At 41.1% G+C, this 25,142-nt stretch overlaps 2 protein-coding genes across 3 annotated transcripts in view; one reads left to right on the top strand and one right to left on the bottom strand.

Moving 5' to 3' along the window:
• Positions 1–24,895, bottom strand: part of LOC310935259 (dihydrolipoyllysine-residue succinyltransferase component of 2-oxoglutarate dehydrogenase complex, mitochondrial-like) — a 148,586-nt gene extending 123,691 nt beyond the window's left edge. Inside the window, exons 1-15 of one of the 2 annotated variants that reach the window (XR_014592982.1) lie at positions 24,793–24,895; positions 22,908–22,941; positions 22,595–22,637; positions 22,179–22,243; positions 22,012–22,086; positions 21,837–21,892; positions 21,633–21,741; positions 21,138–21,275; positions 20,366–20,439; positions 20,137–20,234; positions 19,478–19,608; positions 19,304–19,377; positions 19,137–19,220; positions 18,878–19,045; positions 15,949–18,088 (exon numbers count right to left, since the gene is read on the bottom strand). Coding sequence is in view for 1 of the 2 variants with exons in the window: in XM_083899117.1 (XP_083755243.1) it covers positions 17,954–18,088; positions 18,878–19,045; positions 19,137–19,220; positions 19,304–19,377; positions 19,478–19,608; positions 20,137–20,234; positions 20,366–20,439; positions 21,138–21,275; positions 21,633–21,741; positions 21,837–21,892; positions 22,012–22,086; positions 22,179–22,243; positions 22,595–22,637; positions 22,908–22,941; positions 24,793–24,855 (1,347 nt within the window). In the remaining variant the exon portion in view is untranslated. Of the gene's footprint in view, positions 1–15,922; positions 18,089–18,877; positions 19,046–19,136; positions 19,221–19,303; positions 19,378–19,477; positions 19,609–20,136; positions 20,235–20,365; positions 20,440–21,137; positions 21,276–21,632; positions 21,742–21,836; positions 21,893–22,011; positions 22,087–22,178; positions 22,244–22,594; positions 22,638–22,907; positions 22,942–24,792 lie in introns of those variants that run through there. The other variant, XM_083899117.1, reaches the window with a different exon arrangement.
• LOC310934516 (jun dimerization protein 2-like) lies at positions 857–11,194 on the top strand. Its single transcript, XM_083898255.1, has 5 exons — positions 857–922; positions 2,031–2,083; positions 9,245–9,462; positions 9,891–9,995; positions 10,189–11,194. Exons 3-5 carry the CDS (start codon positions 9,268–9,270, stop codon positions 10,378–10,380), a joined length of 492 nt encoding a protein of 163 aa, XP_083754381.1. The 5' UTR covers positions 857–922; positions 2,031–2,083; positions 9,245–9,267; the 3' UTR covers positions 10,381–11,194.
• Positions 24,896–25,142: the final 247 nt, after the last annotated feature.

Here is a 25,142-nt window from a genome sequence, read left to right as displayed (position 1 = left end):
TTTGTACAAACTAAAACTTTACTGCACCTGAACAGAAACAATGTGATATTTTTTGTTTCCTGCACCGTCCATCTAAAAACAGGCTCTGTCAAGAAATACTACCAGACCTGACTGAGGGAGTGTTTGTCTGAGTACACCAGCAACGCCCAGCCGGGCAGGGACAAGAGGTGTTTATGCCGTCAAACTGCGTTTTGGAGTGGAAAGCTATGTTAAGAGCTGCTCCATCCACGTTCAAAACATAGACTTTAAGCAGTTTGTTCTCCAAACTGAAATATCGCTATTGAATGACAATGAATTTGTTTTTGCAATGTACTGAATATAATGAGACCCCACAAAGATCAGATTATAATTCCAACCCTGCCTATAGTCCCTTCCTCTAACTTTTACCATTACAACTGTGCGTAACCCTAAACCCAATTCTAACCCTAACCTTGAAAAAGCACTTCTAATTTATTTAATCAATAAAAAAATAAACAAAATGTCCTCACAAAGATAGGTTAGTACATTGTTTGGACCTCAAAAGGATATAAATACAAGTACTCTCTCACACACACACACACACCCTGTGTTTAATGATCAAACACCTGCAGGTGAGAGGAAGAGTGAACTCGTTTGTTTGTATCCATAACTTTATTTATTTATTGCCTCGTTTACGTATGTTTGTTTGTCTGCGTCTCGCTCATTAAACCTTCCTGTCGCACACAGTCTGTTGTGTATGTTTTCTGGTTGCTAGGGGGCGGGGCAAACAAGCCTGTGTTGTCTCGCGCCCTTGCTTACGTCTGGGACAGCGCTTCCGCATTCCTCAGCTCTCGGGTACTTAAACGGGCTGATGCAACGACTCCGGTTAGTCCCCAAACCTCCACCAGACTCCTGACTCCCGCACTGCCCCGCATCACCGCTGCGGACTTTGGACGCCTAACAGGTAAAAATGGTGCGAGTGTAAACAACTTGACGGTGTGCTGCTAATGCTGTGTCATTTCTGTGTTTTTGGTGCTAGTTGTTAGCCTAACATTGCTACAGGCTCTTCAACATATTTATATATTTGCATAATTTTGGGCGCTTTTGTCACCACGCTGTACAGACTTCACACATGTGTGCCATTTAACACAAATATAGACGGCGTTTTTCCGACTACTTTGTACAGTTTCCCCGGTGCTCTTGCCGCGGTTTGAATGGCGTTAGTTGGATAAGTACAGTGTTGTTACAACTGTTGTAGCAACTGTCGCCTCAGTGCTCGTTATTTACAGAGCCGTTAGCTGAGTTTTAACTCTCCAGCTTGTGTCGGACTGGAGGTATTTTCATCCCGACATTCTCTCATGTCGGTTGTTGCTAAACAGGAGAAGTGTCGGTTTGCCCCGTGGAGACAGTTGTGTAACACTACACGCGTCACTTTCTGTGGTTTTGAAGCAGTTAACTGCTTGCTAAGCCAATGCTGGTGTTGATGGTGCTGGTTCGCCAAATTACACTGAACCTGCAGTGATTTATAGTTTCAGTTTCAACGAAACAAGTGAAGTGAACTTGGTGACAGCTGTGGAGTGATGCCACATAAACTAACCGTGTTATCGTTATATTCGGCTCCTTCATCCATATCATGCACCTCAGTCCAAAGCTTCAAATTTAGCTCAAAACTTTGCATTCCTCTGCAATATAAAGAACATGCAAGGAGTTACCAGATTTACAACATGACTTGGCAAATATATTGGATTTCGCATGGGTATGGCTTGAAAGATTATTTGAGCAGTTTGTGATTATTATTAGTCTGTTATTATAATTAATAATACCTGTATTAACTGCTGACTGTGAAGTTTTCTTGGGTGTCTTGAATGCACTTGCATGCACAACAGGTGTTTTGTTTACATTTTCTAGAGAAAAACAAAAATTATTTAAAACTTAAAAAATAATAATAATACACAACACAAATTGGAACTACGGCTTTTTTTTTTTTTTTCTGATAACCCAACCAATAATTATTGTGGATTGTGGATACTGATAAGATCTCTCACCTGAATGATCTCTCTACCTTTGCACAGCGTCCAAACACAGTTGCATCATTGACAGAAGACGACTGAGCAGTTTTCTCTGAGTAAGTACTGTGCATTTGAACAACAGTTTTGATTCTCTCTGGAGTGTCTTTGCATAGCCTTGAATTCATTCACATCTCCGTTATACAAGTGATGTAAATGAAGTGTGACGTACTTGGAAGCCTGCGAGTTTATCCAGGAATGTGCGCCCAGCCGCACTTATATTTGTAATCTTTGCTTTGGCCTGTCGCATCATGGCTCATGCTCAGTATATTTAACTGCATTTTTTATCAATACTAGAAAAGGGAACCTCTTTCTCTCTGTCCCTCTGTGTGTGCAGGACTAGCATATGGATTTAATCACATAGACAGAAACCAGTATTAAGCCCCATCACAGCAAAAGTAAGTTGTTGTGTTGAGACTGAAAATATCGTCCCCTTGTCCACATCAGACTCCTTTTTGAAAGATTTATGTTTTACTGTGTAACAGTAACTACATCATAGTTCCATCCAGCTATCTGCCCTAGTCGGCATGGAGGTTAAATGCCAGCCATGGAATGGGAAGTATGACAAGCGGGGTGGCTCGTGTGCAGGTGTGTGGGTTTGTGATTTGCAAGTTCATAGGTTCAGAGTTTTCCTATAAAGTGAGCTGGTGCAGGGCTTGCTCACACAGCGACATACCACACAGGGGAAACTATTTGAGTGATCTTTATATATATATATATATGTGTGTGTGTGTGTGTTTCCTTTGTGCCTTGATCTGTGCCTGCGTGTGTGTAAGTGAACAAGCGTGCGCTGCAGACGGTTTAAATGCCCCAACGCCTGCCCAGGCACATCCGTAGGATCGTTTCTGCATAAACGGAACGCTGCAGTGGATTAATGGGGAAGGGCTGGCGAGCCGACAAGCAGCACAGGGCTGACAGGGGCTGAGAGGCTGGACGTGGGCGCACAGGGTTTATTTTAAGTAGAAATGCCTTCCAGTGTGTCTCTGGAGAGCCGGAGTTGCCAAGCTGCACCCCACCATGCTGAATAGACAGCAGACGCATTGCAGGCGAGCAAGCCAACTATGCAACAGCGAGGCTCAGTGATACTAACGCTGTGGAGCAGCTATTCACTGCCGTGGGTATCACATTATCTGTCTCACATTGTAGTCCCCATAAGCCTTTCCACATGGTTTGTAAAAACAGCGTGTCAAGATAGCCTAGATGTAGAAGCAAACACCCAAATGTCCAAAGGTGTAACCGAGAGAAGAAGTCAAAGTTTCTTTTTCAAACGCCTACACATAGTTATGTTTTCCAGATTTCGTGAATTTCTTTTTGGACTTTAAGCCAATTTTCTGTTTGCACAAAAACAGCTTAGGCACTCCATGACAGCCAGCACAACGTTTCATCAACCTTTAGCTTGCAAACTTCGAGAGCAACAAAAGAGTTGAACTCAGAGTACGGGAGCTTGTTTAAATCAGAGCAAGTGTGTGCTTGACGTGGGCCCGATGAGGAAATATCAGTGTACAAAGTATGAATCAGCATTAAAGTGACAACCACATGTTGCATAATGAAGGTGATTGCATCAACAGGGGGAATTAAATCTGATTCGCTGTACTTGTTTGACTAATTTTAATGTCTCATTGTCAGGCATTTGGATTTTGTCGTAGACATAAGTTAACATGCATTTTAAATGGATTTGTCTGTGTTTTTAATTCATCAAATCCACATCTGAGACAAGCCAAATCTCATCCAGTCATCTCCATGCCTCCAAGCCAATCTTTAATCCTGATTTATAACATGGAGACGTATAGTAAAATTATAGTAATTCACCCAGGACCACCCAAACGGAGAACATAGATGTTTGACGGTTTGAATGGCATAAAGCAAGCCAAGCAGGAAGACAGCCAAGGATCACATAGTAATATTTGAATGAAGGCAGCCACAGTCCTCATGCTTTGTGCATATACGCAGGTGCTTTGTGTTTGCATTTCCCCCCTCCTGAAAGTTCTCATTTTCTAGGCCTAAGTTGACAGTAAATGCAACAGCAGTTAAACTTCCTGCTTTAACTACACAGGAACAAACGAGACACTCCAGCTCTGCTCACAGCTGAGACATCCAGACTGTAATTGAGGGCAAATTAAGCTCGATCATCATCATTGACAACAATGCAAGGTTAAATGTCCACAATTGTGTTGAATTGCTTTGGGAAGCTTTCTCTGATCTCCACAAGTGTAATTTCAAAGGCGTCCTTCCCCCTGCAGCAGCTGTTGAGACTATAAGAAAGGCCAAAAAGAGAAACGAAAGTTAAAATTAAAAGATTTGTTTTTTTCTGTTGTGATAATCACTTCCACTCCCACGCACAGTCACCCTTGGGTTTAATGACCAGAAGTAACCAGAGTGTGATCAGAACAACAGTCGGCATGATGGTGTCTCCTCTGTTTACATGCCCGTGTTCTGTCTTGTCACTCCAATGAAAATATAATTAGAGGTTGGAGGAATGTTGATATTTGGACTGACCTGTCCTCAAGGAAAGTCAGTGCCAACTCCCTCCTGGTTTCCTCCGAGGATTACGAAAGAGTGTAAATCAACACACAGCCTGACTGAACGCAGACGGTAATGATGATCGCCGAGACCTTGGCCAAAGTTTGAGAGAGTGTGCCTTGGCCCTAGTCTCCCTGCTCATTGTTCATTTTGCAGAACTCGTGTAGAGTTAAATCTGGAGAGGCTTTTTTTGCAAGAGTTTAGCAAGATATTCCTCAGTGTGTGGGCTGATTAGTCCAAAATCACACTTAAAGTACCTTGACAAAAAGTTGCCAAATAGCATCTTGGAAAGTGTGCATGTTTTTCCTGTAATGTTACGATCCAGCGAGTTAAAGTTGAGCAGAAAATGCTGCACAAAAGAAGTTCTCAGGGAAAGAAAAAAGTAGCCAGAAAATGCTTCAAGACTTCTGCTTTCAGTCATCAAAATTACAGCGCATGTAGACTTTAGCCATTTGTGGGCTCCTTTTTAAAAAAGCAACAGTATATAAAGATAATTAGTGGCCTTTGAAAACCCCATCTACCCCCCCCAAACCTCTCATTCACTGTCTCCATAGGGGATGAGGATAATAGACCCTCTAGTCATGCTGCTGGCATTCACTAAAGGGGCCAAATTCCTCAGCACAGTTAATTGCTTTCAGGAATCACTCAGGAAATGGACACATTTTGTCTAGCTGAGGACAGATACAGTATGCAAGCAATGAAAACAGAGGATTATATATATGTTTTATATATATATATACACACACACTTACTGATTGCCTCGACATTCACCTAAAGGAAACCCCCACATGTCCACTCTCTCTTCACACACACCTCTAGTTATCCGCGGCTCACATGCAGTTAGATTAGTCTTGGGCAGAAGCCAGAACCTGCATTGAGTACAGTCCTATATTTCACTACTAATATATGACATTTATGCTCCCCGCCCTTGGCTTGAGCTCGTCTCGTCTCCGTCAGTCCTGAGAGGGCTGGGGGTGCCCACACTGCTGCTGCTGCTGCTGCGCTGTGAAGGTGTCTTTGTTTGAGGCTAGTGTGGGCCTAAAAAAGCGGTGGCACTGGCTTTTCTGCTCGACTGCAGAAGCACAGTAACGGTGTTGCATCATCAAACGCTCGGGCCACTAATCCTCGGCTGCAGGCTGTGGCTGACAGATAAAAAGGGAGAAATTCCCCACTTTTGAAAAAGAAATGTTACAAATCACTTTCGACTCACGCTTTTGGATGTAATTACACCCTGCGAGGCATCTATCAACACGCAAACTCTCCCTGTGTTACACAGATACGACTTCTGCGGGGTTTCATGACTCGAGGCTTCGCGGGGTGTTGGATTTGCGAGGGGGATTTTCAGATGCTTGTGTGGCAGGTTAAAAGAGAGGGAGGAGACGGAACATAAAGCAAGCTTATTAAACTTAAAATACACACTCACCTCCACAGCGAGGCGGTCTGTTATCTTAGTTTACAAGACGACTATAAATTGTCTGAAGTGGCGTCATGATTTTTTTGTCTCATAAATGATGGGGCATGTTGCTTCACACGTCACCTTTGTTTAGGAGGCTGTTAGCAAAACTACTGTGTTTTCTTTTTTGATTGATGTGATCTGATGTCATACAGGCAAATATGAGGTTTATGAACTCAAGTGTGTGTGTGTGTGGCGAGGTCTGGACTCGGCTGCATGTTTCAACAAGCGGTCGGGAGGAATGGGGTCTTCCCCTTGCAATATGTCTGACTGTGCAGGGTTCAGTTACAATGTACTGAAAGCAAGTAGATCCAATAGACATAACTTAGGATTACTCCTGAGTTGACTTGTTTTTGCAGTGTCACTTTCCATCAAAAGCGTGTTTGTCAAGGACAGAGCTTTAATCCCAGTCTGTAAACCAGTCCACCAGTGTCTGGCCAGCTTGGATATTGGACTCCATTTTGGCTCTGAAAGCAATTGGCTCAGTCATTCCTAATGGGCTGCTTCAGTTCCTGTGCCCGTGTTCTGGCCAAAGGGTTAGTTTTGGATGATCTTTCAAATTCCACCACAGTTATTGGTGAGCAACGTAAAATATATAGAGGTCGTTGCACTTGTTGGATGCAGTGAAGCACATGTACGTCTCTTGTACGTCTATGGAAGCTGCCGCTTCATCGAAGACTTAATCAGTTCAGTCCTACAACGTGTGCTATTGCCAGGCTATTAGAATAGTCATTACTCCTGTTTCCATATGGTTTGCCTTGTTTTTTCAATAGCCTGTCCACAGAACGAGAAGGTCTTGGCACCTTTCATTCCTACACTACTCCTGGGAATTTTGGAGAGTGAATTTTGTCTGAGAGGGACTTTTAACCAGGGCTGTCTTGTTCTTTTCCTCTCCAGCAAAAACAACAGACTGCTGCCAAGTGCAGAGTAAATGGGAGTATATATACAGTGGGAGAGAGGGAGGGAGAGAAAGAGGAAGAGAGGGAGGGGGCTGTGGGGATTTAAATAATAAAATGCCTCATTGGACACTGGCTCCACACACCAACTTGTCCTTGGAGTGAATAAATCATGCAGACTGAAGGTAGTAGTAACAGGTTAAGAATAGTATGGAGATGCAACTCAAAAACAATTGACCACACTACTGCATCTTTTCTTTAGATGTAATGCAACTTAAATTTTATATAATTAATACAGGAATGTCAGAGATACACAAAAATAACTGTTGTGCATCTGCTTCAGACTTGCCAACAGTTTCATAATGAGTTGTAATGTAGGTCATACAATACAAGCAATTTAAAGCAGCACCTCCGCAACACTAGTGACAGTGAGAAGTGATTTCTTCTTGCCAAAAAGTGAGCCAATTCTTCTCTACCATGCACAACAGTAAAGCCCAGACATTTTGAGACCAGCCCATGAGCAGGGTGGAGTATATTAGAATAGAGTTACATAACCATGCTTTTTTTTCATTACCTCTTCTATGGCTTTTGTAAAAGAGTTTTTTTTTAGCGTCTGGAAAATAATAATAAAAAAACAGTAGCAAAGAACAAAAAACTGTATAACTTACAATACAGTCAGCTCGTCACCCACCAGCAAATTCAGCTGTATTCACCTCACAATACACGTCTTTGTTGGTTTCATATAAGAGAGGCTTTGTTCAGATTCTGCCCATCCTGTAGAAGTTCACGTTCAGCCAAATGCTCCGCAAGCAAACGTGAATTAAGTTGTTAGAATAGAAGTTACACTGATATTGTTTTTTTTCTTTGCGTTTGGTGAGTAATCCTAGCTGACCGTGGGTCACTGTGCCAAAGTTGCGTCAGTCAGACAAACAGATTTGACCCCAGTGTTTTTGTCAGACAGTACTGACCCTTGTCTTGTCCACACTTAACTTATTTACGTAATAAACAAAAAATGTATTATTGTTAATTTTTCTTTGCAGCTATCAGACGGTATGTTTTTTTTGGTCAGACTTTATAAAATTCTCACTGCCTCTCTGCACAGATTGCAGGGATGGGCAGGGTAGAGTCGGCTCATGTTACACGGTTCCTGTCTGTAACATTTGTTTTTTATTTGGCCATCAGAAGTTTTCCAGCTATTGGTCTTCCAGTAATTAGAGAGAAATCTTAATTCTCCAGCCACTTCCTTTAGGCCTGTACAAGTTCTCCCTTTTCCCCGCTCTGCCCCTCATTCCTCCCTGATTGCATTAAAAAGAGCTGTGGTCAAACCCTCTAAACTACCCCCAAATTGTTGAAAGAGGTGGCGGTGGAGGAGGAATGTATGAGTGTAGCCCGCTCTGTTTTGACACAAATGTGTTTGATATCCTTTGAATCCCTTTTTCGCCAGAACAGAACGACCACTCAGAATGAAAACCCACCGGGTTAGTCATCAGAAGCGTGCGTGTGGGAGATATCCCTCTGTTCATATGCTCACATCAGACTTATCACAGCTTCTTGTTGCATGTGGAGCTACAAAGATGAGTGTGTGGCTGCTGACAGATTTAAGCGAGTGTTTCCTTCGCTGGCTGCTGACTAAGAAGATAACACAGCTGTCAAAGCTGTCAACGTTCGAACGCATTCTTGGAAACTGCAACTTGTAATTAGAAAGACATTTCTTGACAAGGATGGAAAAAGAAATCAATAATTTTTTTTTGGAGGCACTTCAATACTAAAAGATCAAAAACTGATAAAAGATGGATGCAATATGATAACGGAGGAGCGGTATATTTGTGTGACTCATCTAAGCATCAAAGATCTTTGGTACCAGGTGTTCACGATTACTTGTACATTTAATCCACAGTTTAAAGGGGGTTTATTGGCCAAAACTATACTACTCATAAGTATGTATAATTTCTTCAAGATGAAATTCATATGTTATTTTTCCTAGCTTTAGATTAGGACTGCTTTTGGCCAGGGATGGGAATAGGTATGTGGCAGATAAAAATTTAATATATATATTGCATGATTCACTATGCACAGACAGTGTATAGCCTGTTTGAGCTGTTTATTTCTCCTTTTTCAATATTTGTTACACAGTTGGAGAATTATGTCTTTGATATGACTCGGCACAGATGTGTTGTTAACGGCTTCATAGTTCATAAATGGTCTAAAATGACTGTATTGGACTAATATCGGTAGATTCTCAAGGTTGTAATATCAGTACCAGACACAAAAAAGTGACATTGTCTCATTTAAAAAGGTGTACTATTAATGTTTCTAATCTCTCTTCTTCCTCTCTCCCTTTCTCTCCACAGCGGCGGTGGTGGCCGTGTCGGACATGATGCCAGGACAGATACCTGACCCTTCGATGGCGGCGGGCTCCCTGCCCAGCCTGGGCCCACTGGCAGGCATCTCGGCCACCACGCTCACCGATCAGCTTAAGCTGGCCGACTTCCGCCAACTGGGTACCATGTTGTCCCCGCTGCATTTCTTAGGGAGGCTGGGGAAGAGGCCACTCGCCATCAAGACAGAGGTGAGGGAAAAAAAGGGGGAGATGATGCCGATATAGGGTGTGTGTATATCAGCTCAGAGGGCAGGGTAATATGTTCAGGACTTCTTTTTTTTTAAACCACCCATTAAGATGGATTTTAGGAAATTTTCCTGTCAGAAAGGAGACTAAAAAATATATCACTTGAAATGCCTGGTATGGGAGGAAATGGGAATGCATTTAATGTCAGAAGTGGTATGATTTATTCTCCTCTGTTGCCATTTACTCGGTAAACTGTTTTTCTAATGAATCAAATTAATGTTTGACAGTTGATTAACCTGTTTGTAGTTGAAATGTGTCTCAGCTTGTCATCAGATAACTTTAATTTTAAAAACAATTATTGATTAATAGGTTTGCAACTCCTTTCAGATACACAATAGTTATAAAATGTCTTTGTTGTCTGTTTTTTTTAGATGGATGAAGATGAAGAAAGGAGGAAACGGAGACGAGAGAAAAACAAAGTAGCAGCAGCGAGATGCCGAAACAAAAAGAAGGAACGGACCGACTTCCTTCAGAGAGTGAGTTTATGACTAAAAGTAAACCAGAGCTGCTGACTCATGTTAAAGACAGTCAGGCATATTCCAAGTGACCAGAATGTGGCTGATGCAAGCCTGGTTAAACGTCCATGCAGACCAGAAAGCCATGCTGCTACAAAAATGTCTGTGTTGAATTTACTCCAGTAGCAACTTCTAATTCAACATGTCTGTCCAGGAATCGGAGCGTCTGGAGATGGTGAACTCGGACCTGAAGGCCCAGATCGAGGAGCTCCGAATGGAGAGGCAGCAGCTAATGGTGATGCTCAATCTACACCGGCCCACCTGCATCGTGAGGACCGACAGCGTCAAAACACCCGAGAGTGAGGCCAACCCTCTGCTGGAGCAGCTGTCCGCCGACACCAAGTGAAACAGGGAAAGTCCCTGAAAGCCAAACCAGTACCACCACAGCAGCCATTTAAATGAAAATCGAACTGGCAATACATTTCTAGAAAAGCACTTGAGCTCCAAGCTGGAGACTCTTGGAGACTCTGCCCAAGGACCTGGGGTTGTAGGGCATCCTCAGCACTGCTACAAGAGCTGGCTCTGTGCATTGAACCACTGGAATGATCCAGTTTCATCTCCACATTAAGGGTTTTTGGTTACACTTAATGCACTGTGCCTCGCTGTTACATCAACCATCTCTACATAAAAAAGGGACCAATGTATACCACGGAGTACAACTGGAAACAACACTGAGGAAACGCACGAATACCAACACGGTGCTCTGTTACAAAAGCCCTGAGTTAAACGGCAGTGTTTCAGTGCAGAGGCTCTGCAGGTTTTTTCCTTTGTATGCTAGTCGAAATATACAGGCCTAGAGCTTTTAGGATACAATACGCAATAGAAGGAGTGGAGTTTTTTTGTTTTTTTAGTTTTGGTAATGTTGATTTCTATACCCTGCCTTGACGATGGCAGATACCGGTTGATCCGATTTGTGGTGACGCTGGCGTCATGAAAAAGCACATATACACGAAAAATGTTTACACCCTTGTTTTTTGGACTTGTTGTCTGTCCATTGTTGTACTTGTTTTATACGGCTTTGTATACATAAACATATATGGAAAAAAAATGCTCGTCAATCACTTGATGTGATTCGTCTTGTCAGTCCTCTTCCAGTCATGTCGTGCTGTCAAACAGCTGAGAAAACAAGCAGGAATCTCTACAGCTGAGCAGTATTTCACTGTCTCTTCTTGACCTTTATCTGCTATGTATGACTCTGTTATCATGAATGGTATAAAGTTTATTTTCTAACTACAACAAACTACACGCCTTGTGTCATCTTTCACCCTCATCTTTCTGCCAGTTCCTCCTTTGAAATCAACGTAATTTTACTGGTTCCTCTTAAGTTGTGACACTAAACGAGTATTAAACGACAGCAGTTATGCAATCGTCATCCGTCACAGCCGAGCCAAACAGCCGCTCATTTAAAAAAAGTCATTCATCTTTGTTCAGAGCTCAGCATCAGAAACGCATTATCTTCCATCTGCAGACAGAGCAAACAGCCACTGCCTCTTATTTAAGTCACACTTTTCCACATTTATTTTAATCCTGCTTATTCAAGATTGAAATTAAAGTTAGTGCTTCTCCTCGACTTCCCATTCCCGTGTGGTATAATTGCTTGTTACATAAGATTTAGCACTGTAATGTGATACAACACCAGTGACATTGTTGTCAAAGGAGGAACAGCAGCACCTCGTTTTCACCACACTGACATTTAAGTTTTGGACAGTGGAAAAAGTGTCACCGCACAAGGGCGGAGGGGATGGCCTTTATAAACAACTTAATTTCACACTTTGTACTTGGCAAAATCCTCCCCCCCCCCACACACACTTTTTAACATTTATATTTCAGACAAACAAGGTAATAAATAAGTTAAACGAGAAAAAAAGAGCGAAAAAACAAATAGTGTAAAAGACTTCACCTTTGGAGGTTTGCTGTGAGAACATTCTACTATTGTATTATTATTACTGTTATAGTCATATTTTATTATATTTTTTTTATTATACACTGTGTCAATAAACAGGGCCTGTTAATGCAGTGTATGTACCAAAGTTATAAGACAATTTACAGCCAACACCTCCATCTACTGGAGGTTTTGTGAACTGCAAGACTTGCGGTTGACGCTCACACAGTTGCCTCATTCATAAAAGTGTCTCAGTAAAGTTAACACTGTAAAAATCTGAAACCATTTAACTTGTACATAAAAGCCGCTTCATGCTATATTTCTGCAACAGTGTCGCAGTCAAACTCACCTCCGTGTGCAGCAGCAGCTTTATTGTGATGGATGTGATTGATGAGGACATCGAGGAGGAGCAGCAGGTATGTGTCGAGACGGAGGTCCACCCAGGGTCAAGAGCAGGACAGTGATGTGGAGATGGAGCGATGATCTGCAGTCAGATGGTAAAAATTGATACAATATTCAGAAACAACAGATGTATCACCTCACCTCTTCTCCTTGAGGTACATGCAGAAGCACCTATGACAAATGTCACATTAGAGTTATATACCACGTACTGTATATCACATTTTCTCCTTTCTACATAACAATTCTCATCTCTACAATCATGAGGCAGATACAGGTATTACATTCTGTTTTAAGTAGTTTTCCACTGTAACCCTGAACAAATCAGGTCTCATTTGCATTTTTTCCCCACATCATTTGTTTTCAGTTTCGTCTCACTTTGTTTCAGATGCTACAACAAAGAAGCCTGTCGACCCACGCTGAGCTGTACCTGCAGGCCCTGTCTGTGGACGGGAACATTCTTGTTTTCTCCAACTGCTGTGATCCAACACAACTCTATGTATTGGATTATCACTATTGTTTTGTGTGTGTGTAAATTACTGCAGCTAAACCAGTACCAAATGATTTTTTTTACCTCCTTAAAGCTCCAGTATGTAACTCCTGAAACACAGAAGGAGTGTTTCCAGAGTGGAATGGTTCGGCATTAAACTGTTTTGCATTTCCATAAGGAATAGTACCAAAATATCTGGCCCCTACAGTTCCAGTTTTTCGCTACCATTCCTTTTGGGTAACAGCGTAATGGTATGGTACTGGAGGAGCTAGACCTACGACAGTCGACAGCTGTATGAGCGACAAAAATGTGTTACTCCCCTGCGACCGGTGTTTCTTCAACGCCCGTGATCTAGTGTGACGTCTTGATCTAAACAGCCACAAACTGAGCAGCTCCGTTGTCCTCCGTTGTTGTCGCGTTTGACATCACACTACGTATCTCACTGAGGCGGCCATCAGGCACAGCGCACACCACGCCTACGAAGTAAAGTTACTGTACGAAACACAAGCCTGACCGGGGTCTTTACCATACCGTGTGGAACTTATGCTGCGTTCCAGAATTTGAAATTATGTTGTCGTTATCCGTTAGCATGAAGATATGTAGGGCTACGGTAAAAGTATACTCATGACGTTATATGTATGGCTTTTACATATACGGCTTGCTTGTTCATGTAAGTAGACTGAATTGCTGACAGTCAAAATGCCTCTTCAAACATAAATCGAAAGCACCGCGATCGTCCATGTTTTCTAACATTTGACTTCAATTGCTGGAACGCTTTGAAGTAGGAGCTAGTACAATTCAGGTAGGATAAGTCCCACATCCCATTTGTTTGGATGGGCTTTGGAACGCAGCATAATCTGACAATGCCAATTTGGTAGGTTTAAAAGTTACACACTTCAGCTTTAACCTAAAACTTCTTCACATTATTTCTTGAGACATAAGTATGCACAGGGACAAACATCCAACCTGAATTGCCACTTTGGTGCTGGATAAAATCAACATAACAGAAAGTAGTAAAACATTTCTTGAGACAATACTTAAAAAATCAACGCACATCGGTCAGAAATGTGTCTAAATTGAAGTGGACATTAGCACATATCATGTACAAGAGAATGTTTGTTGCTTCTTAAGTTAGCAGGTGCTGCTAAATGCAGTTAATAATAAAATAAATATAATCATAAATGGTGTTTTGCTTGACCATGTACAGTGTACACAGCTGTATTGACGGTAAACGTACTGTTACTACTACAGCTACCACCTCTGTCCAGTGTGAACACTTGAACCTCTGACACCGACCAGCTGCACCCACCTCAGCGCGTCGATCCTTGGGGGTCCTGAACCTCATTTGCTCCGTCCAAAAATAATCTTCTGGTATGACAACAGAACAAGAGGAGGAAGAAAAAGAGAGAGAGCTGCTTCCATATCAAAGGACCGGGGAGGAGAGGGAAGAATAGGGCCAGATGCAAGCTGGTTGTGTTCAGCCACACCGGTTATGAATGAAATGGCCTGTAAAGGAAAAACGGCACATTAATGAATATGCACACGCAGCATTACTTAGGCACAGTGGGATTATTAAGGGGCTGCTAATGAATTGTCTAATTGTCACTTGTGAGCCCGGGAAGAGCTTTGCATTATCAGTTTAAGCACATGTTTATGTTAAGAGACATAAGAGATATCATCAGGTACAGGTGTTGATCAACACGTGGTAACAAAAGCTGACAGACTGTAAAGTCCCTGTTCAATGATTAACTTTAAAGTCACTACACTGATGATGATGATGATGTGTTGCAGTGGTGACTCACTGTGAGCAAACTATCGTCCGAATTGTTGGTGCTTCATTACCTTCACTGCTTCCAGGTCATGTCCACCATCACCTCTGTACGTCTCAGGCAGGGAGTCCTAATCCAAATGGTCTGTGAATGTAATGGTAAATTCAATTTCTGTCTCAGAGCTTCAACTGCCCATCACCCTATACCTGCCCAACACAGAATACCAGGTCCTTTTGTCTATTGTGTAACTAGGATCTAGCCTGAACTGACACCTTCCTACAACATCCACAAGGAGTCGGCTCCCCGATACCTACAGTAGACAAAGAGGTGTGAAAACACCGCCTGGAAAGGTAGACTTCTTGTCTATTGGAGGAATGCGAAAGGGGAATTGCTCAAGTATAAATGTGGAGAGCTCACTATGCTCTGGATCTTTCTCCAGCTAGGATCACTCCTGTGAAGATTGACCTTTTCCTTGCAAAGAAAATAAAACTTGTCGGCGGTCAGAATTTCTCCATTTCATTCTTGACCAGCAGCAGAGAATTTTCACAACAATGATGTCTACAACATGTGGTCAATCATTCTGTTTTTCCTTGATGTTACCGGGACGTTGAAGGTCCCAGGACCTTTCTGTGTCGAGTTTAGATGTTGCATGAGCTGGTTTCTCCCGTGTTCCGGTAACGCTGCCGACATTTAATCTGGAGTTGGTCGCTGGGCGCTGTCGCGGAGTAGCTGCTCCTAAGGTCTAGGAAGGTTCCTAAGTAGGAGAAGGACAAAATTTACCCACAGAGATTAATAAAGTGACGTTAACCTTAATGTCTTCCAGTCAACCGACTTCCAGAGGCCTGAAGACATTTTGCGGTCCGTCTATCACAACAGTTTCAAGGCCTACAGATTACAATACTTTCAAATATTTCTTTTTTTATTTAAAAATATAGCTTTAACTATAACTTGTAAAACAAAAGGATAATTTCCCACAGAACAACCTAAGATCCCACACACTGTTTGTTTGTGGTCTTGAAACTGTAACTTGTAAAAGATGGAAATATCTCTAACATAGCATCTTACAAACCTTTTACACGAGGTCCCATCTTTTAAAGATAACAACCGTCATTTACATTTTTTCACACTGTAAATTGTGACAAGAGCAAACACACACACGTCATGATGTGCATACTACAACGTCTCGGACTACTTCTGTAACAACTAATATTTCATTTTTATGCATGTCATTGAAAACATATACACATAAATCTTAAGTAAAAGGCAAAAAATGGGAAAAAAACACAGAAAATGTGATTGAGGCTGGAGGCTTTTAGAATAAGTTTGTATGTGCATGACAGTTCTGCGCTTGGCAAACATATGAAGATGTTCTACTCAAAAAAAGTACTCAAAAGCCTTTTTATACTAAAAAAAAAAAAGACAATAGGCTGCATTCAACTTTTTAAGTCTTATAAATGTAGAATTCCAGCTGTTAGTCATGCTTTCATCTACTCTCAACACTTTTCTACCAACTGCACTACAAAAAAACAACAACAATGCTTTATATAATGACATTGATATAATTGGCGTATTTAAAAGACAGAAAAAAAATAACAGAATAATTTAGGTAAATTATCCCTCTGATGTGGCTTAATGAAAACAAACAGCTAGCTGCCAATTTCTAATAGGGCCATCTTTCATGTGAATGGACACAAAGACTTAAAACCCACATCTTATTGAGCAGTCCAATTGGAAATTCACAGATTTCGCCAAAATTTGAAGACGAAACAAAAAACCTGCCAACAAGCCCTTCAGATATCTATGCACCTCCTGGCACACGCTGCCAATTAGCATGATCTCGAAAGCGCTAATGGAATCTTGAGCGGTAATAAAAGTAAATAATTAAATTACAGGAACCCTTGTATCATTGTTTGCTGTATTCAGGCCCATTAGGACCTCCAGTATTCTCATGGTAATCTAATGTTTGGGCTTTTTTGTGTTTTCATAATGAATTCTGTGTTTTTGCTCCAAACAGTGTTGTTCAGACATTTGTGTAGGTGCTGGCAGAGAAACAAAGACGTACATTAGGATCCCATTGTGCGCCGTGATTATTAAAGTAAACAGAAATAGTGAAGGGGCATCATACACAGCTGCACACACTCGAGCCCGTGTCTGTGAAGTGGTATAAAGGGCAAAGCAACCCTCAAGACTTTGTCAGAGATGATCACATTATTTGGAGCTTCTCAAGAGGCGAACAGGAGGCCGACTAATGAGGCTTTGAAGATTGGCCTCTGGCACACAATTCATCTGCTGTGGAGAGTTTGGTAGCAAAAACAGATTTGGCATGAGATAAAATGCTGTAGCCAAGATCAACCATGAAGACGTGCCCTGCCACAAACGTGTGATTTTTGAGTATCGCTTCAGATGGCAGCGACACATCACGTATAGTCAAAGTCATGATGGACATATGCGAGACAGGTTTTATTACATAAAAAGGCTTGAGATGTTTCTTTAAATACAAGTATATTATATATAGGATAGCACAATGACAATAAAAATGTGCAAGCAAATTGTGCGCTTCTTTGAATCTCCACCCAGAACACTGCCCCAAAAGATTATCGCAAAAAAACCAACCGTGAATGAATGTAAATTTTACAAAGAGATTATCAGAATTGATCAACATGATTGGACTCCAATGGCTGGACAACAGAAAGGAAAGTTTAAAAACAAGATTGTAGCGTATAAAAGACAAATATAACTGAACTTGGTGACCTGCAAGCAGACGCTCATCATGGATTTCAAGGCACAGCACCGACAAACATCTGTTCTGCTCAAAATCCCAGTTTCCTGATCCCTTTTTCCAGACTGTAGCTGGTAACAATGACCAGCAGCAAACCCAAGGACATTTTTTTTTCACTCCTGTGTTAACATTAAAACATCTTGAATTCATCGGAGCGAGCTTGTGCTCCGCCCGGCTGTGGAAAAAGTGGCCAGGAGGAGGAAGGACAAACTAACGAGGTAGACCTACTGGGGTAGACCGTTCACTTGCAGCCAAATGTTGCCGGGAAAAGCCACTTACATTTCAAGTGTCAAGGACGCAGCAAGAGTTTATCTACCGCTTCATACCTGAAGAGCACATGGATGTTATAAAACACCTGTGTGACTTGCCTGTAGCAAAACAATTACAAAAGACAAGAAGTTGTCTTTTTTTGTTTTGTTGGTTAAATACTAGATGGGCACTTTAAATTGAATGCTGTGTTAAAATGCAAGCATAGTATCCCCTGTAACACAGAGGAAAAAAAACAAACAGTTGTGTGGTGGCAGGTTTGGTGTGACTTGTGCGTGTTTTGTGGTGTGGAGTTCATTTTTTATGCATCTGAGTAATGTGGTGGAAGAAACATCACATGTCCAGAAGCAGCACTCGGGGATCTTCCACCACGGCTTTGATCTTGCGCAAGAAAGTAACAGCTTCCCTGCCGTCGACGAGCCGGTGGTCGTACGTCAACGCCACGTACATCATAGGCCGGATCTCGACCTGCCAAAACACAAAGTAGTTTCATTACTTACTGATGTTTGAGAATGTTCATTTAGAGAACATTTCATAATAACCTTAGAGCATAAAATGTTTGGGATGACATGAGAGGGACTGGCTCCTATTTCCTATTTTACTAAGCAACATGTACACATCCTTTCAGTGGATAGGTTGCTATAACAGCATTGGCAACTACCACCTATGCTGCAAAGAAACCCCAAAAAACAGGAAATTAGTCCAAAAGAGACTTAAAAAGAGACGTACAATCAATACAATATAATACAGGTAAATATCAACAGTGTTCCAGAGACCAAAGAATGGTCTGTCAAACTCATCTCGTCAAAGAATCTCAACCCCAAACTGTTAATATGCAACAACCTGGTGATTAGAGCTGCATAATATGGCAGAAAAAACATGAATATAACAATTATTTTGAGAGATATTGCAATTGTGATAAGATTCACACTTACCCCCCAAAAACATATCAAATTCATAAGAAATTACCTTTTTTTTAGTTTGTTAACAAAACACATTTTCTCATCTGAAGAGCCAAGGCTTAAATTTCTGTAGCACTGCAGAATTGTATTATCATGCTGTTTTGACAAACATTTATCTTCATCTTTATCAAAGTGTGTGATGGAACTCCTCAGTCAGCTACATTTCTTGTGATCCTGCCAATTGGGAGTTTTAATAAGTTGAATACAACAACATGAAAAGCTACATTTCATACCTCATCCGAGTCTCTCTCTCTAAACTTTGGTTTCCCCAGTAAATAAAACACTGTTTTCTTACCTTTCCGTTGATGGCAACAGGTCGCTCAAAGATGCCATGCATGCCCAGGATGGCAGACTGGGGAGGGTTGATGATGGGTGTACCAAACATAGAGCCAAACACACCACCATTGCTGATGGTGAAAGTGCCTCCGTCCATGTCTTCGATAGCAAGCTCATTTTTACGAGCCTGAAGTGCAAAACACAATTATTTTTCCTTGTTTTCCCTCTAAAAGAAAGTAAGATGGTGGTTATCATCTATAGCACACAAGCGTGTTTACCTTTTCCCCCAGTGCTGTAATAGCCATCTCAATGTCAGCAAAGTTCATTGTCTCAACGTTACGGATCACTGGTACGACAAGACCCTGAAAACGGAAATTGACAAACTCAGCATTTTATAGCAATAGGTTTTACACACGAATGTGACGTTTAAACTCAAATGTTGTACCTTTGGCGTTGCCACAGCAACACTAATGTCCACATACTCCCTGTATATTATCTCTTTAGTTGTATCATCAATGACTGTCAAGAAAAACCATTAAGAACATGTTAAATATACAAATGGAAATCTTTGACCATTTGCAATACAAGTAATAATTGTAGGTCATTTCAATCGTCTCACCAGCATTGACAGCAGGTTGGTCCATCAGAGCGTGTGCTGCTGCCTTTACAAACGGCGACATAAAACCCAGTTTGGTGTTGTGCTTCTTCAAGAAAGCGTCCTTATAGGTCTTCCTCATTTCCTGAATGTTGCTGAAGGAAACATTTAGTGAGGTCAAGTAGGTCAAGTTAAACGAACGAAAGGGACAGGAAATTACATTAGTCACAGATTCTACTAGGAGCTAACAACAGTTAGCATTTGGAAACGTGATCATTTGCAGGCTCTAGCATGCACATTGCTGTCATATATAACATGCTGGAGGTTTGTGTAGGACTCTGTGCTGCACTGTGGAGCCAAGAATAGAACGTTTCGCAGATTTCGTGGACTTGTTTTCAGATACTGTTGCCCTGGCCAGCACTCTCGCGTGTTTTATGGACAAAACGGGCTCCGCGAGATAACAATTCCAGGAATTTAGCGCATTGTATCGTCCCAATGAGCACGGAAGTCAACATCGTGTGTTTTATCTCCTGTACTTAGACTGAGGAGGACCACAGAAACAGTCATCTCTTTTCACACTTTGCTGACTGATAGGACCTCCAGAGTCCCAAATATAAGGATTTAAAGGTATAAAGAGTTGATTTTGCATTATATTCCCCCTTTAAAAAGCTACTGTATCTCACCTCATGTCCACCTCATTGAAGGTGGTCAGCATAGCACAGGTGTCCTGAGCCTCCTTCAGTCTCTGGGCGATCCTCAACCTCATACGGTTCATTTTCACCTGCACAGGAGGAGGAAAAAAAAAAAAAAAGTAAAGGTCTGTCAATCATCAGCTCAACAATGGTGTTCTATTATGATATTATGAAAATTAATTATTCCTGGTGTGTGTGTGTGTGTGTGTGTGTGTGTTACCCTGTTTTCTCCTCTGCCTCCTGCTGTAGGAGGAGCTGGTGCTGGAGGTGCAGTCATAGCCTTGACAGCAGAAACTAAGAAAAAGAGGGAGAAACAAATTATACTGGGATTCACTAAGGTTTTATTTGGTAAATAAGTGAGCATTTTATATCCATGTTAGACTCATACTCTATGGGCTTTTTGTCATTACTATATGGAGAGTATTGCTATGCTCTCAAACGACTCAACTGGCCTCAAATTTTACTTCTGAATTTATCCAGAACTAGTCACATCAGCGGTTATATATTAGGGCTATCACTTTTTGTTATGAATTCACATTTATTTCAAACGTGGAATTAATATTTCTAACTGTTATTACATGTACGAACGCGATATGCAGCAGCGAGGACAACATAATTACAATTTAGATAAAGAGCGGAGAGTCAGAGGGCTCAGAGTGGAGTGTTTATCTCATCCCACTATATTACTGTATGTCATTAATAATCTAACAATTATTCGAATCATTCATTAAGCAAAGAAAACCGTGACTTTTGTGGAATATTTGAGGATCGGTGATGGTGGTAACATGCGCACACAGGGGTGGGTGGGGGGTTTTGAATGAATTAGAACGAATTAAATGTCATTATAAATTTGTCCAGATTCCAGACACTATCACTTTGTGATAATGAATAAATGCTTCAGTAGTGCTGCATGTAATCTTATAGTTAGCCTCCAAGTCAGAATAAACTTGCAGGGAGTAGTTCTACTTCAAATTAATTGGAGGGAAACACACCAGGCTTTGTTGGGACAGCCTGTGGTGGCGCTGCAGGCATGGATGTGGTGGTTGAAGCTGGAGGTGGTGGTGGTGGTGGAGGAGGAGCAGCTTGTGCCTCTGGAGCTGCGGAGGGAGCAGCTTTGGCAGCAGCAACAGCTGAGAAGAGAAGACAGACGGACAAATGTGGTATGAATTTAACGGTATGAATGATTCACCAAACATGCAAATTGCTTCAGTGTGTTCACTCAGCTTTCAGAAAATAATACGCTTTCAATTGTGTATCTTGATTCTTCCAAGTCACAAATACTACACTACTTGTTCCTGTCTCTTTATGTGCAAATACAGAGAAATGGAAAAACTAGAGTCAAATCCCTTGCACGTGCACTCATAATGGGCTATTTGTGTTGTTAATAGTATGGACCAACACCAGCAAAGTGAAAACTTAAACCTTAAACCTTCTAGTTCATATACTAAAGTATAAATACGTGATGAGTGATGTTCAGATGAGCACACCTCCTTTCCGGAGCTTGAAGAGGGGGGTTCCTCCTTCTACCTTCCCGCCATCTGGCACCAGCAGTTCCTCAATTACACCAGCTGCTGGAGAAGGGACTGGTACTGAGGTCTAGGAGTACAAAGTGCACAAGTTCTATGTCGTGTTCCTCCATAATGTTAAATATGTACAAATGATACGGTTGATTTTGGTTTTTTTATTCCTACCTTGTCAGTCTCAATTTCACACACCAACTCATCTTCCGCCACCGAGTCCCCCACAGCTAAAACACAAGCAAGAGTGTTTTTAATTTGCAGAAACATGATTATTTTCATCTTTTGTATTATTTATTAACGTAAATGTACTCAGATACTGCATTTTATTTAACATGTAAATACACACCTTTTTCCCACCTCACATCTCCCTCTGAAACAGATTCTGCAAATGCAGGAGTGTTGACTGTGACCACTTCATCCCCTGCACAGAGAAAAGAACAACTGTTGTTACTATGAGTCAAAACACTTTGCAGAGTTCAAGTTACAAACACAGAGAGCTGTTGCAGTACATACTATGAACAGCAGATGTCTTGAAGTATCTGATGTGGAAGACATTTGCTGATGATGAAAATTCACATCTAAAAAGGGACAAGAAAAACATCACTTAATTACATAAATATATTAGCAATTTTACACATTACTTTAGTGATGAAGCAAAATATAGTTTATTAAAGCTCAATGTATTCTCTTCTTGTGTCTAATCTTATCTAATAAAGAAGAATAAAAGGATAATTATTTTACAATTACATAAAGTACAGAAAAACAAATACAAATAAGAATAATTCACATGCAGTATAAGCTAATATGACAGTGGAGGTAAAAAGCACAATTATGATAAAAAGAAAAATGCCTCAGACAATGCTCTGTTAAAGATCAAGTGTTTACTGGAACACTTGAAAAAACCCATCAAAACTGGAGTGTTGACTTACAGCTGAGAATATCTGTAAAGTGGTCGATTGCAGACAGAGATCCCTGAGAGGTGAAAAAAGAGGAAAAGAAAGAAAATCAACACAATCTGTACTTCCAGCTTCAACTGAGACAGACCGTCCGTCTTAACATAAAATGCATCACTTCCTGACACTAACACACAACAACTACACTGACCAAAACAAAGAAAGCCATGTGGAGATTTGTTTGGACTCATTTGACAATGTTTGAATTGAAAAAGAAAAACAAATAATGTACTACAGTTTTACCCTGCTGAAGAAACAGTCAGTGTGGTTAGTGTGGAAGCACACTTACCTGATACACTTTGCCGCAGTAGAACATTATTTGCCTGAAAAGAGTAAATAAGAGAGAAAATAAGTCTGGTTTGGTCACTATAAAAAAATACATCAAAATCTGGGTTATTTTAAACCTCAGGTAAACTATTTTTGAGTCTGACTTATTGTTTTGAGTCAAGGGGCAAGGACTCTTACATAAACCTATTTGTCTTATATGCACTAGTCTTTGTCTATAGATGTAAAAACTAAACTTTTCTAACATTAAATGTCTTTAGTCTAGACAATGTGATGAACAATAGTGTATTTTCAAATTAAGGAGAGGAAGACTGGTGAGGGCTACTGAATATCTGTGTGTTGTGAGACTGTATGAGTTATGCATGTGGGTATTGAGGGCAGGGCCCATCTTGTTCTGGCTGCTCTTTTACTTCTTTTTTTTTATATGTATAGCTGCTTGTGACAAAGGGATGCCAGAAAAGGGTGGAGCTGTCAGTTAAGCACTAATCATACACAATGAATCAAAGAACAGGGAAACGTATACCACACCATGAAGGATCACGTGTACCATAATAGTTAGCTATATTTTTCTATTTGTCTTCTTGCAACTTTTTCGAAGTGTTGCTCGAGTAGTTATTCTTTGATTTTTAGTTATCTTGTGTGTATGTTCTTGAGGGACTTGGCTAAAAGAAGATGCAATTCAAAACATTCAGCTTATCTAGTTATTAGTTACAGCTCAAGTTACACTCAGAAGCTGCCAAGGAGGTCATGTTTTTGCCATTTTTGGACATTCTTAGTGAGAGCAGCACACAATTAAAAAAGTCAAGGACCGACAAAGATGCAATTTTCTGGGGATATTGATTATGGGCCAAGGAGGAGATAATTTGATTTGGAAAGAGGCATGAATGCAGCATTACAGAGGCCAACTGCTATAAAACACCAAAGAAGAAGATAACTTGATTAAGGAGGGGATTCAGATATAAATACATGATGAAAAAGATAAAAAACAAATATTAATCTTGCAAGATAGGGTACTGTACTGAATCTGTGGGAAACTGAGAGGTTTTGCATGCTCAGTTCTGTTTATTTCAATCAAACTGATGCAGTCTAATCCAAAAGACCTTACCGTGTACTATTATTAAAATGCATCTAAACAGCTACATCTCAAAGTTGAATCTCGATCTGTGTAATTGTTGTATCACATTTTATATGAGCAAGGCTGGGCTTTAACACATCAAATAGAACTGAAACTTAAATGTTCTTCGGTATTTAAAGACACTTAAATGGGCTTTGGATTCTCCATGAAATAAAGTTTAATGTGGGACAGTTGTATTAAATTGCAAGGGTGTGCTGACTGAATTTGCCTGTGTTTATACAGTTGACAACACTGACACAATAGGCTCCATGTGAAGCAGGGAAAAGTAAAGAAAATTGTTTCAGCTTGTTTTTTAACCTGCTCACAGTAATAAGTAGACAGTTAAACACCTGAGAGAAAAGCCAGCACTTAACATACACGTCATTAACCGGTCACTGTCACTGAAGCAGTACAATAACTAAAACAAAGATTATAGCTACAGACAACAGAACAGAATGTCGACTCGCTTAGCAAGTTTATTCTGACTTGCAGGCCAACTATGAGATTGCGTGCAGTGTTTTATTCGTTTAGATATTTTAAAGTTTAACTTCATTTCCAACAGTCAGATAGTTAACAGGACACCGCTTCTAGCTCGCGACAGACCCGAAGTTCAGTGTGAAGCTGTCAGTGTGTTTTGTCCTTGTTAGCCGAGGCCCTGCTACTCAACAAGCTAATGTCAGCACTACAGAACATAACAGACATACAAATGAACATGAACAGTGTGTGTTACCACAGCTCAGTGGTGGTGGTGTTGCCCCGCCCTCCTTGGACCTACCTGGCTAACCGCTGACACGGAACGGCCGAGCGTCCGGTACACACCTCTGGTTCGTGCTAACATGACGGTAGCTGTCGGCTGAAGCCTGTAGCGGAGAAGCTGTACGTACAGTCCACGGAAGCTCGCGCCGCTCCCAAGTGTGTGGGCGGTCCAAGTGGAAGGAACCACTGTGGCAGGCTGGCAGGGGGAGGTTAGAAGTACCGAGCTGCGGGAGCAAAAAAAAATGTTCACCATGAACTAGAAACTGTCAAATATCGCGAATATACTGAATTAAAAGGGAAATTTCAACATGATAAAACAATAAAACGAATTAAACAATAATTTATTAGGGGAAAAAAAGTTTTCTCACC

Source organism: Microchirus variegatus, assembly GCF_963457635.1.
Source record: "Microchirus variegatus genome assembly, chromosome: 12".
Lineage (NCBI taxonomy): Eukaryota > Metazoa > Chordata > Actinopteri > Pleuronectiformes > Soleidae > Microchirus > Microchirus variegatus.
This window is presented reverse-complemented; position numbering and strand designations above follow the sequence as displayed.